Source organism: Bicyclus anynana, chromosome 3 (assembly GCF_947172395.1).
Source record: "Bicyclus anynana chromosome 3, ilBicAnyn1.1, whole genome shotgun sequence".
In the NCBI taxonomy this organism is placed as follows: domain Eukaryota; kingdom Metazoa; phylum Arthropoda; class Insecta; order Lepidoptera; family Nymphalidae; genus Bicyclus; species Bicyclus anynana.
The window spans coordinates 9902602-9916579 of NC_069085.1; the positions used below are offsets into that span (position 1 = coordinate 9902602).

Below are 13978 nucleotides of genomic sequence, written 5' to 3' on the forward strand. Positions count from 1 at the left end.
TGCCGCTTCACTTAATTTTGTCTCTATAACTTTGTTATAAGAATTTGCTTTTTTTTGCTTTTCAAGGTTTTGCCCTAAAACTTGAACTCAATATTAGAATAAAAAACTGAGCTTAAGCAATAATAATCAGAAACTTGAATAAAAAGCCATATAAATATGATTTTGGACTTGATCAAATTAAATTTGGATTGGAAATAAGTGTTTGATTTCCTCCTTAGATTATATACGTATTTAAATATAATTTATGCGTTCAATTAGAGCCTGCCTTTGCTCAAAGACCTCAATTCGACTGACACTGGACAAAGGCGTAATAAATATTATACTTTACCTTACTGTTACTCTGTAGTCTGCTCACTCAATTACACCCGGTTTCATTATATTGTTTGTATTGATACGGAACAAGTAAAATGTAACAGAGAGGACGGAACTTCGTCATTGATTACCATTTTATCTGTACATCTACGACAACTCCTTAAGATCGTTCGCTCGACTACCCAACAATAAAGGCTTGAGGGTAGGTATGCATTAGGCAGAAAGCGTCCTTTTACGCTCTCATACTAAAACAGTAAGCATTCAGTGAACCAATAAGCAAGGCATTGAGTTTCTCAATAGATTCAGACGTGATCGCTTCATGTATATACAAGGCATTATTCATAAAATATTGTACACAGAATAGAAAAATAAAACAGAATTGAATGGAGAAGCTTCAAAAGATAAAATATTTTAATATATTTATTTTTATTTATAAAATATTGATATTTTATATTTACAAAATATTTTAAAAGTAAACTTCATTATTTTAGGTATAGGTTGGAGCATGTATTCACAAATACACAGCTATCGATTTAGCGATTCCTAACTATAAAGTGAAATGGTATTGGTACTTTTAACCTTAACTTTAGCGTAGCTACACGTAATAAATATTTACCGTTCGCCGTGGTTAGGACACGCGAAGCCACTGCGAATCGGAAATTAAATGTACCACATGTTCCCATCTGTGATGTATTCTATAAACTACTCGTAGGTACTGAAGTATGTAACGTTAGAGATAAAAATTTAAAAAAAGACTTAGAGAAAGGTTATCGAAATCGATAAAATAGATATAGTTATATAGACAGAGGGGATAACTTTATTGTAAATCTATGTAGGTTCTAATAAACTTTATACAAACTATAATACATTTTGTACAGATTGTTTGCACTAATACTTTATTTTTTATGTACAAATTGTATGAAAACTAGAAATATTATTCGAACAACTTTTCAATATGCGTAATTAAAACTATTAATAATAAAACGTTGCAATGTTAGCTTACATTAATTACAACATTAGGTACAAAGTTTGTCACATTTTATACTATGAAAAAAAATGCTCAACGATTTCATTATATTACAATCATACATTCCTATTGTTTATTTATCTTTGCACATGAACAGCGTATAGATAAATAGTCCAATACATCATTTTATGCACTATGGTAAGCTCATGAGATCACTATTCTTAACAATGTCCACACTACACATCATTTCCAATTAACCAGAAATCAACGGCTCGTTCGATGTCACGGTTCAATCATACAGATCTTTCCTTGATATGGTGGAGACAGTGTAAAAGCCGCTGCTGTCGGTTACCTCGTCGGTGCTGTCCGTTAATCAGGAAATGTCCGTGTTCTCGATTTTGTAGAGATACCGTCGTCGCTGCAAACCTCATGACTCTCCATTTGGCGCAGTGGTCACCGTGCTGCAGTTAGCTCGCGTAGATCGGGTCGAACTTCTCCGTAGTCCCCCACCGCCGACCCGGTTCAACAATATCAAGTTATCGCTCTTCCTTTTCCCAGAAAAGTTACAGAAGAGCAATTCCCGCATACCCTTCCTGAAGTTCTTGGATAGGAACGCGTACAATAACGGATTTATGCCAGAGTTGAAGTACGTTATTAGAAACGTGAGCGGTGTCAGTAAAGCGCTGAAGTTGCTGTTGCCTTCGTAGCCGCTGGACCAATATTGCCACATCTTACGCGCGTGGAACGGCAGATTGCATATGGCGAAGGTCAGCACCACCACAATCAGCATTCGTACTACGCCGCGTCGAGCACGCAGCACGTTGCGGGAGAGATGACTCAAATGGTGGCAACTTCTGGTCTCGCGACAGGACTTTGTTCTTGACGGTGTCGACAATTTTCCCTGTGAACAAAGAAATATTATTACCTCTTGCAACATGTTTCTTGTAAGAAACATAGGTGGCTAATTAGAATATAACTAGATCGCAACATATATCCTTACAATACTGCTATTGAAGTATTTAAACGCGAACGTTTACTAATTTACATAAACGTGATACAATGCCTTCAATTCTATTATGTACGTAGTTGGACTATTGCTACGACGTAATTAGGCATTATTATATTAAATGAGGTAATCTTAAACGCTAAAATACTCAAGTAAGCGGGTATTTAATTGAATTCCATGAATTTTCTTGACTTGTAAAGTCAAACGGATAGGTACAAAGTAGAAGTAGTGTCAGGTTGGTTATGACTCTATGGTTATGACGGACTCGAAAATAAATTCAAATTATTATACTTAATTCAAATTCCTTTATATCAAGCAGGCTTAATTTACAACCCTTTTGAAACGTTTACAGCAACTTTGCCACAGGTTTGGAAGGCGAAGGTCGAGTAGATCCGGAGAGAAACTCAACAGTTGCTCTATTAAAGTAATCTCTCCATACAATAAAATTATTAATATTAAATTTACTTTTGTAAAGATGAAAGTTCATTTAATTTCCTTCAAATTATTAATGAATTTATCAAGGACAGATGTCATTGATAAATTCATTAATACGTTTGTTGTGTTTTAGCAAATTCATTCAAAAAATATTTCGATGATTTCGCTGATCGTTGGCTATAATATTTTAAATTATTTTAATGAGACACAAGTTATTTTACATAGACTTTTCATCCGAGAAAGGAGATATGGATATCGCCAAGCGCTTAGTAGGTATTATAGCAAGTAAAGTTGTGTGTCCATCGATAAGTCAATATGGCTCTAACAAATTACATTCCATCCCATCTTATTGCCGCTTTCAATGTATATACGTAAATAAAAATGAATGCTCGTTTATTGTTATCTATATTCTGATAAGCCATTCGATTGTGATATAACTTTGTCCACACGGAAGGTTTCTGAATTATATACAACTAAGTCCTTAATTATTTTATAAATGCTGAAGTGTGCCAGCTTATGCTGCTACCCACAAGAACATGAAGCACTTAAGCGGCTGCATACGTATGTACGGTATGCAACTGTGGATTTTGGATCATGTTGTGGCTTTATCAATATTTCCTTGGACGTGCTCTGTTCCAAACCTCTACTAAGTATAACTGCTACAAGGTGCCATGTGCGAGTGTTACAAGCTCCTCGATTGCGGGTGATATTAACATTAATTATTTATATTTTTTTGGATCAGTATAAATAAGAGAGTATTTGGTGACTTGAGCTCATTTGTTTGTTAGGCAGCGTGGACGCCGTCACGCTGCCAGTTGCGTTAGTGACTCTGTGCAATAAAGTTTTGTGTTGTAATTATTGATCATAAATTCTTTAGTGTGGGGCATGGAGAACATGTCGGGCAGGAAAGGTGAGTGTTGATCCCTTAAGCCCACCCTCAAGGTCACAAGTCCTGGTACCTGCTCGAGGTATGCCTGCAAAGACGTACCACCAAGGAATTTAGCGTTCCGGCACGATGCCGCCTAGAAACTGTTAGAGGTACAATAAACTTGTACCTCTTCCAAGTTAGCCCACTTCCATCTTAGACTGCATTGTCACTTAACATCAGCTGAGATAGCAGTCAAGGACTACAAAAAAATTCTCAAATAACAAAATCGGGACTACTTATAGGTCCACACCAGCTGAATGGATGGCTATTAGGAATATAGATTGTAGTCTGGAAACGCACAGGGGCTACTGCTAGCCGATTTTCTCACGGGAAATGGATCTACGCCAGTGAAGCCGCTGGACACAGTAAATAACAAAACATATAACTACTACTATAACCACTATATCCACTAATCCATACACTAATCCATAAATCTACTATAACCACTATATACACTAATCCATACGAATAAATAATATTATAGAAATGTCTGTTCGTAATTTTAAATTAACAGGCTTTCACTTTCAAAAAATATTTGTCTGTTTATTCCAGGTAATCACTTTAATGGATTGAGTGATTTGGACGGGACTTTCACATAGCTTATATTTTGGCAGATAGCTTATATTATAATCACTAGCAGACGTCCGCGACTTTGTCAATCCTTAGACCTCTTTAATCCGACCTTGTCGCAAAATCCTTTCTTAGCGGTCGTCTACTAACTATAAGGCCGGCTGCATACAGTTGTTTTCCGTATTCGTTTTCCTAATGCGTAATTTCGATTTCAAATTCCGTGAGACTACCGCAGACTTTACGTTTTTCTTCTTTCGGAATGTATATTGTCGCCAGGGCTCGCATTCGTTACGTACGCGCGGTATTTACTCCGTTCGAAAAAACCATACATTTTTAATGTATTTTATATTGATTTCATGCATTCCGTATTCGGGAAACGAATACGGAAAACGAGTGTATGCGGCTGGCCTAAACTACCTTTCTGTCAAATTTTATATTTCTACGTCGAGCAGTTTTCGCGATTTCGTGATTTTCGTTTCAACCTTTTATTTATTTAGATTAAACAGTAACTGAGATCATTTTCCATTCATACGAAGTCGTGGACGTCAGTATCTTTTAAATAAGACAATATACAACAATTTCTCATGGGCATTCATAAAATACAGGCAATTAGATGTCACTTTTTCATATTCATTTACAGATTATTTGTAAGTATATCTTGAAATGAATAGAAAACACTGTTGAATAATTTATCAGCCTGCTTGGCAGCGAATGCGACCAACAGCTAATCCTCTCTCTTATACGATATAATGAAATGAATATTCAGACTAATGTCGTTGAGTCTCTTCACACTTGTGCATATATAGGTTAGCTACAAGTCATGTTATAAATGTCCTACTCTATATTTATGTCTCGTATGTCACTGCCTCGCTGGTCTAGTGGTTAGCCTCAGTGGTGTTCACAAGGTTTTTAGCTAGGGTATGCATAGAAGATACAAAAAGGAAAATGACTTCTACTTTACAGGTTCGTAATGACTTCTCTTCTTTTAATGTGAGAAGTGCACGCCACTGGTTAGCCTATGTGCTGCAAATTGTAAGGTTCTGGATTAGAATCGAGAGTCGGGTCATGACCCTCAAGAATAGTAGGTATTCAACGGAATACCTACTATATTCCTTATATTAGTATTTAAAAGAAAGAAAGAAAGAAAGAACGATAAGAAATTTCTTTCTTCTAACAAATTTTCATTTAAAATTCTCGGTCCAGAGTTAGAAGATGGTATTAATAAATATAAGTACTTTGGTTTTGTAATATTCAAAATGATCGGTTTGAGAGTAATTGAATGCTTTTATATTCGTAAAAAGTTTGCCGTCTGGTTGGTTATTAGTTCTTTAAATAATCTTGTGACTACAACTGAACTTAGCTTTTCTATAAAATTGTTTTCTCAGATAAGAGAGGAATTAATTCAGAATTTGATCAAACTATATTATTAGAATTATCAGACCATATTTTAAGTAAACATTTATCGACATACGCAAATATTTCTTTCTGTTTTCATACCAAGAAACTTCACCAAATTCAAATTTGTTTATTTTAAGTAACCTTTGAAAAGTCAAGCCTGGATGTTTCAGAAGGCATATTCTACTGAAAAGAGTTAATTGTAACAACAACAAGTGCTCTTAATATATTTTTTATATTTAAGTTTTCAAATTAGGTATATAATTTAAAATTGAAGAAAATAATGAGGATGATGATGCTAGTAGCCTTCATTGTTTCGGAAGCAGGTTTTGTTTAGTTTTGAATTATCTTTTGTATTATGTACCTATAAAACATACAAAATTATTTTGGCTTTAAACATAGAATGGTAGCAGTAGAACTTTTTGTACCAGAATTCGTCCGATGTAGTACTAGTTATTTTTTTTTTATTTTGACGCTCATTCGAGTATGTTCCAGTCTAAATATGGTGTCCGGTAAAGGCATTGAGGGTCAACGCCTACACCTCAAGTTCACGGGCTAAGACGAGTTGTACGACCTGTAAACGTGTTCCTATAAAGTCGTGCGAAGTGTTGAATCTGTTATTGGTACTCGTAGAAAATGGTTTTCCACAAACAAAGTCATCATTTAGAGTAATTTTCTGTCTTTTTTTATTTTGCAAACATACAGACAATCTTTGCTTTATAATTATAGATTAGTTAACATTGACCTTATTTAACCGAATAAATCATAAAAATCAATTTAATCAAACCTAGTCATCATCCCCGTTTGAAAACCATTTTAGAATTTAAACCATGGTAAGTACAATAGAAAAACGGCCAAGTTTAGTCAATCGAATTTAAAATCTTCACGTGCGTTTACCCGTTTCTATTACAGTATTTGAAAAAATGATTTGTATTATGTAGCTCTATTTTCTCTGAATCATTTCACTGCGGCAAGTTGCTTCGACTGGTGACAGAAGGGCTGGCTCATTTTTTGCGCTAAGCCTGGCTGTCCATTGCGGAAATGGAGCCAGTGTTCTTACCACTATTAAAGTTATCTTAGGTTCCTTATTGTATTTTTTTGTACCTTAGTTTCCGATGTGCCGAGTGGCCTTTGGGCGTCGTTGGCGGGGGAGGGTTTGTCCGCTCGTGGACATTGCGAGGAGCAGCACTGGCCCTGGCCCATCTGGCCTAGCCCGTGGGAACTCTGCCACAACCCTACTGCGATTCTTGTGTACAGCACCTGTATAACAGTTGCCAATTTTATGCATCAATGTATTAATAATTCGTTGGGACGAAAGAAATATGGTCGACCGCGTTATTGGTCGACCATATTTTCTCTTTAGAAGATAATTATGTTGTTGACGCACGGTAGGTTGCCCTAGGTCTAAGATCGGGGCCCACAATGCGTTGCGGCGGCGGTACGGGGTCGGAGCGGTGTCGCTGCGTCGTCTTACATATAAATATCTGTGGCATGTCACACAAGCGCTCCGGCACCGTACCGGACTTGCAACCACCGAGACGAGGCGGGGAGGGGTGAATGCGTTGCACCGCTCAATTGTCTATGTATCACAATATTATTTTATTAACAGACTGTTCGACGACGACGCTGCGATGTAACAACGTTGCGACGCCGCACCGCTCGTGTGCCCGCTGATACGGTGAAATCATTGCGATGCGGCGCCGCAACGCATCGTGTGCCCTCGGTCTAAGACGTGCGCCACGACATATGACGTCAAAACAAAATGATATATTACTGTCGACCAGTAGCGTCGAAACAAAATTATGGCTATCTATTTCGTTACGATTGGACGAAATAAAGAGCGAAGTGTGACAGTCTTTTTCTTTTTATGAGATATCATATCGTGGTTATCATAGACCTACAGGTCAGTTACAGTGTCAAAGAATGTATTCGTTTTACGTATTCGTGGCTACGACACCGTCGTGATCCGCACGCTCTATGAAACAAGTATAACTTTTTACGTGTTAAAGTCCGTTGCAACAGTTCTTTCATCATTATTAATTCATTCATGCAATCGTGCTATTACCAAAATCCAGAAAAAGTTTCAAAAATGTAACAGGGTTATAAATAAATGAAACTTGAACTAGAGCGATTTCAGTACAAAGGTAAGTGGTTATCTCAATGAAACAAGGTCAGGTGAGAAATGTTTTATTGAAATCTGTTATCGACTCTTGGCTAATACCGCGAAATAAATGTTGGATATTTGTAGACCGGAAGCGAGTTTTCGTTGAAAAATGTTGTTGAACACTGCCTACGTCGGGATGTAATTTTAGGTTTTAGCGTCATTTGTACTTTGGGTAGGAACATATAATGATATAATGGGGGAAGGGGGGGGGGGCCCGATCCCACCTTCGAAAGGACCTGTGCCTAGCCTAGGATTCTGGGCAACCAATATGGAATTCTATGAAGATACTAATATAGACTTGATGTCTGGGGCCAGACCCACCCTAGGAAATGATCCTAGATACGCTAATGGGTAGGAAATACTATAGCTTTACTCATCTTAAGTTCTGTGGCTTTACTGTTAGAAAGAGAACCTGCGATCGCTAGACAAACCTCGTTTTATGAATGCTGAGTTTGTCTGTCCATGCTCCTACCACAGGTAAGTGCATGGCAGTAAGTGCATTATTTTATTTATGCAGTATATTCTTTTCTTTAGAAAAGAATAAAAAAAGTGTCTTTACGTTAAGCTGGAATCTAACTCTGGTTTAATAACTTTGCTCCTCAGTTTTTCACACCACATGTCCTGTTGAGTCGTTAATGACAACGTCGAAATGTGTTAACTTGATGCACGGTTTGGGTGTTAGGTTTATTTTCGTTACAGAATTTCTTGATTCGCTCGCCGTGCGAACCCTCGATTAAATCTACGCTATAATAGCTTAAAATGAGCTTTACACTTGGACAGTTAAGGGTCTAGACAAGAATCTTGAAACCTGCTACCTACCAAAGCCGCAGTCCAAACTCTATAATTTGTTTCTGTACTTGCTCATGGAAGGTTAATACAAATACCTTCACATTCCTTCATACCTAAATATACTGTATTAACTGAGGTATGTCTAACCATCGCAGACTTTCAGTTCATGTCATATTATGCCTTTTATACCTAACAACAATGATGATAAAGTCCTTCAACTAAATGGCACCTTCTAATTAGCGTTATTTTCCTCAGTATAAACTCCTTAAGAGCAGATTCTCCTCAAGTCCCTTGTCACACGTTTCTCTTTCAAGAAACTTGTCTAAAATTACAAACTTTGTGTTTACAATAAACACGAAAGTTTTAAAGTTAAAAAAAAGTCTATTTTTATTTTCTAATTGTTAATATTATAAAGAGCTAAAATTCGTGGTGTGGTGGGGGATAATAACTGTATTCTACTTAACCGAGTTTGAAATTTCTTATATCAATAGAAAACCATGTTATCTGTGAGTGTCTTAGGGTTATATCTTATCCCCATATATCCACGGGAACGGTAACTACGCGGGTGAAACCGCGAGGCGCGGCTACGTATTACTGAGACGGGCAGCGTGACGTCAGGAATGTGTATTCAGCAATGAAAATCTTCGTATAGTTCCAACAAAGTGTATTATCACCAACAAAGATCGCGCTCGACTGACTACCAGACGACAAAATAATTACCGACTATGACTCAAACAGTTTTACAATTCAAAATGGTTTCTGTATCTTACGGCTTAGTCTAACATTATGAAATTAATATCATTATAATATTTAAATTAATTATAAAATGTAAATAGTTTACTTTAATCTGAGTTTTAATAATAAAGCTAAAGATAGAATCTTTAGGTTTAGTCAAATCAGTATCTTAAAAACGAAAAACTGTAATCATGACATTGAAGAATTATTATCAGCAAATAACATATAGATAGTTTAGTATATTTATAGTTTGTTAGATGGAACTCGTAGGCCCTCGTAACATACGCTAATTCATAGGCTAATTTATATACCGGTACGAAGTTACAAGCGTCAGCTAGTTAATAAATTTACACGTTATTTCAAATCATACTGCACATACTAATTATGTGTTGACAAAATTAACGAGCTCATTTCAGGTAATTGTACTGTTTGGCAATTTAGGTTTAATTTACAAAACGAACTTAATTCGTACAGCGGAAGCTCATAAATATTGCGCGTAAAACATAATGACATTGCTATGTAATTCACCATGTGACGCTTTGTTAGGCTGCTTCAATTTAAAGTATAAATATACAATTTATTTATGTGTATTAATCCCTAAGCTCGGAACCGAAGCAAATGCACGAATAAAAATAACATAATCACATCTACCTATATAGCGTGGCTGTAAAATTAGAAAAGTTCGCTCGATTACTCCAGGATCATTAATCAGATCTTGACATGATGACTAACTAGGTACTCTGCGAGTTTCACCTTTCAAGTAAAAAAAGAATTTCTAAAATCGGGCCACAAATGACGAAAATATTGCTATCCATGACCATACATGAAAAAAACGAACGAGACCGAACCGAACATAGAACTTCCGCTGTTTTAGAAGTCTTTAGAAACAACATCAATCGTTGTACGATTTATAATCCTGGATGAGTACCAAAATAAATTTATTGTCATGCAATCAGTTATTTCTCGAAAATTAATACTTACTCAAATTAATGTTTAGCTACTTATGTCTGAAGCTAGATAGCGATGTCCAAACACATTTATTAATATTTGTTATTTATTTAGATTTCTTATGATCTTTAACTTCAATTTAAGACTAGCTGACGCCGCGCGGTTTCACCTGCGTGGTTCCGTTCCCATAGGAATACAGGGATAATATATAGCCTATAGCCTTCCTCGATAAATGGGCTATCTAACACTGAAAAAATTTTTCAAATCGGACCTGAGATTAGCGCGTTCAATCAATTATTTTCCTAAAAACATCTCAGTCTGCACATAAGAATAAATAAAAACATATTAAATAAATACTCTTACCTCATACTACTATCTATTAATGGAGCAAGACCGGAAACCAAATTCCATTTCGCAAAGCAAATAGCAAACATTTCAGTTATTCACGGACCTTAGAGTAAAATTCAAGGACTGTCGGAAGTGTCAGAATCATTCCTCCCACAGGGAATTCAGCGTTGATGTGGCCATTCATTTTAATCTACAATCGGACTTGTTCTTCGCTTATAGACTATAAAGCGAGGTAATATTTATATTTGTTTAGAATTAACTTTAAACATAATTGTCTAAGTAACTAAACTTTTAATTGTTATATTTTCTTCTTTATAGGCTTGCAAAATGAGATCGGATATTAAAAATACGAATAGATAATTCTAGAAAAACTGGATTAAAAAAGATAAGAAAAACCAATGTTAGAACAAAGGTTCACATTCACAATATGTGTCAGGACAATTTAACTAACTAGTCAAACCGCAACCAAAATACAACAGAGTTCACTGTTCGAGACAGAGAGAGATTTTCCCTGCCTAGCCCAGAGTAATCCTAGAAAGATTACTCCACGAGAGATGTTGACGGATCCATCGCCACCGGAACACTGCAAGTCTGCATCGGACTCCACGGCGAGCACTATTCCACACTCGTCACGGAAACAACTAGCGCCATCTAGCGTCATCACAAGCCGACCGAATGATTCCGACAATAGTCGAGTGACGTCATATCGTTCTTAGACTATTTTTCCTAACTACAAAATGTTCTTATCAACTAGGGGCTAGCCAAAAGATACAAGAAGCGACTCCTTATTCATCCTAATATCTTGCAAACAGACTCTTGACTGATGACTGTCCGAGGCGTCTTAAACGTAAACGCATACTCGACCTGGACATTTGAAAAACAGGACCCTCCAAATGAGCGCCGACTCCTAATGAGGATCGACCTCCACAAGACAAAGACACTCGCAACATATTTGTTTATAGTCTGACTGATCGCAGATTGGCCGTACAAGAAAAAAAAAACCTAGAGCTAGAGCCTGGTATGGCTGAAAGTAGAAACCATACCTAGATCTAATAGGTAAATACTGCACTGCACATTTACTCAAACCTGAGAAATTGGGCTGACAAAGTTTCTGCTTTTATAATCTGGCGAAGGTCTCGCAATCACGGGCTGATAGGCCATAATCATCATCATCATCATATCAGCCGATGGACGTCCACTGCAGGACATAGGCCTTTTGTAGGGACTTCCAAACATCACGATACTGAACCGCCTGCTTTCAGAGAATCCCTGTGACTCGCTTGATCGCTGACCATAACACTATAAGTTAATAAGATAACATATTACCTATTTGTTAAGATAACAATGCAAAATAAACTTTTAAACATAAAGTTCATCGGGCACAAAAGTGTTGCTTAAAGCGATTGCGGTTCATGTATTTTGAAATACGACAATGTTAGTTTCGCTTACGGAGCGAAATTTTATACAGTAGAAACAGAGTTACTGCCAAGATATTTAGGTTTCTAGATTAGGTGAATAGGTGGGTTATGCTATCGCTTAGTAGACACAAAATAATAACTTGTGTTTTCAGTTTAAATCTACACGATATCGTACCGGAACGTTAAATCGCTTGGCAGTATGTCTTTGTCGGTAGGGTGGTAACTAGCCACGGCCGAAGCCTCCCATTAGCTGAAATCTATTAATAATAGTTGCGCAGTTCGGCGTGTTGCAATATCAGGATGGACTTGAAATTTGGCGTGACCTATTACTAATCTATAAAATGGATTTATAGTATTTGACATCTATACAATATGTCACCTGGCCTATTCACTAATTTGATATTTATGAACAATCTACTAAAATAAACTCCAAATCAAATAGGCGCATTTTTCGTATTACGTAAAGCCTATTTTAACAATAATCACAATGTACCTACTCCACGTAGGATTGTCAGTAAGTAGGCACCGGATGACATTTTTTGGAGTTTACTCCTTAAAAATCGATTTTTTTATTTTTTATTCTTGACAAGTTAGCCCTTGACTACAATCTCACCTGATGGTAAGTGATGATGCAGTCTAAGATCGAAGCCGGCTAACTTGTTAGGAGAAGGATGAAAATCCACACTCTTTTCGGTTTCTACACGACATCGTACCGGAACACTAAATCGCTTGGCGATACGTCTTTGCCGGTAGGGTGGTAACTAGCCACGGCCGAAGCCGTGCCACCAGCCAGACCTGGACCAATTAAGAAAATCTCAATCTGCCCAGCTGGGGATCGAACCCAGGACCTCCGTTTTGTAAATCCACCGCGCATACCACTGCGCCACGGAGGCCGTCGAAATTTTCATATGTATAGCACCAGGTATGAAAAAAATATGGGCAGTAAAATTCGATAAACGAATTTCACCGTTCGCTGCCGCCAACAGCGTGCACATGCGTGTTGGCGGGCGCGCACGCCGCGGCCTGCCGCTCCTCGTTTGCGCACCTTTCACTTTGCAGGCGTTAGTATTGAGACATACGTAATGTATGTAAAGAGTAAACTCCATTCGTGCGTCGGAGCTGACGGAGCTTTTTTAATTTTAGGCTCAATTTCGATCAGTTAGTATTAAATAAATAGTGAATACGAAATCACGTGTTTTAAGAATGACTAACTAAAGTTAAAATTAAAGTTAGCTAGTTGCTAAATTAGTATATGTCATCTAACATACGTTAAAGTTAAATAAATGAAAAAAGTTAGTGAATTGGCCTGCTGTATTTTCATTTCGACCGACTACCGAACACAGCGATTTTGTATGCCACTGACTAGCCTACCGCCAATCAGTGGTTCCATCTCTTTTGAATAATTTGAAAAGTTTTGTCAGCGGACCGGAAGCTAAACCTCCTTGGTGCCGGTGGGCATAACCGTCTTTACAATAAAAATACCAGATGTACGTTCCCAAAGCCCCCGGGCTAATACAGACATTTTGGTACACGGAATGGGGAAAAGTTTATTTTTTAACAAATTGTAATTTAAAAAAAAATAACTTTGACCCTCATAAAAAGTTCAGTCATTATTAAAAAGTACATAGAACGAGCGATGGAGTTTCTCTGCGTGATCGAATCAGAAATGAGGAAATTCGGAGAAGATTCAATGTCACTGATATAGCTCAGCGAGTCGCGAAGCTGAAGTGGCTTGCAGGGCACATAGTAGCCGAAGCACGTTGGGGTCCCAAGAAGTTAGAATGGCGACCCCGCATCGGAAAGCACAGTGTTGGTCGACCTCCCACTACGTGTACCGAGGACATCAAGCGGGTTGCAGGGACTTGTTGGGTGCTGGTGGCTCGAGACCGTTTTGTTTGGAAGTCCAAGCAAAAAGCCTATGTCCAGCTGTGCGCTGTTCTTCTAAAAAATTGGTTCTTTAACA

At 37.4% G+C, this 13978-nt stretch overlaps 1 protein-coding gene across 1 annotated transcript in view; it reads right to left on the reverse strand.

The window, feature by feature from the left end:
• Positions 1–696: 696 nt before the first annotated feature.
• Positions 697–13978, reverse strand: part of LOC112043188 (trissin receptor-like) — a 112895-nt gene continuing 99613 nt past the window's right edge. Inside the window, exons 6-7 of the mRNA XM_052891231.1 lie at positions 6718–6873; positions 697–2180 (exon numbers count right to left, since the gene is read on the reverse strand). Coding sequence (XP_052747191.1) covers positions 1707–2180; positions 6718–6873 — 630 coding nt within the window. The 3' untranslated portion in view covers positions 697–1706. The remainder of the gene's footprint in view (positions 2181–6717; positions 6874–13978) is intronic.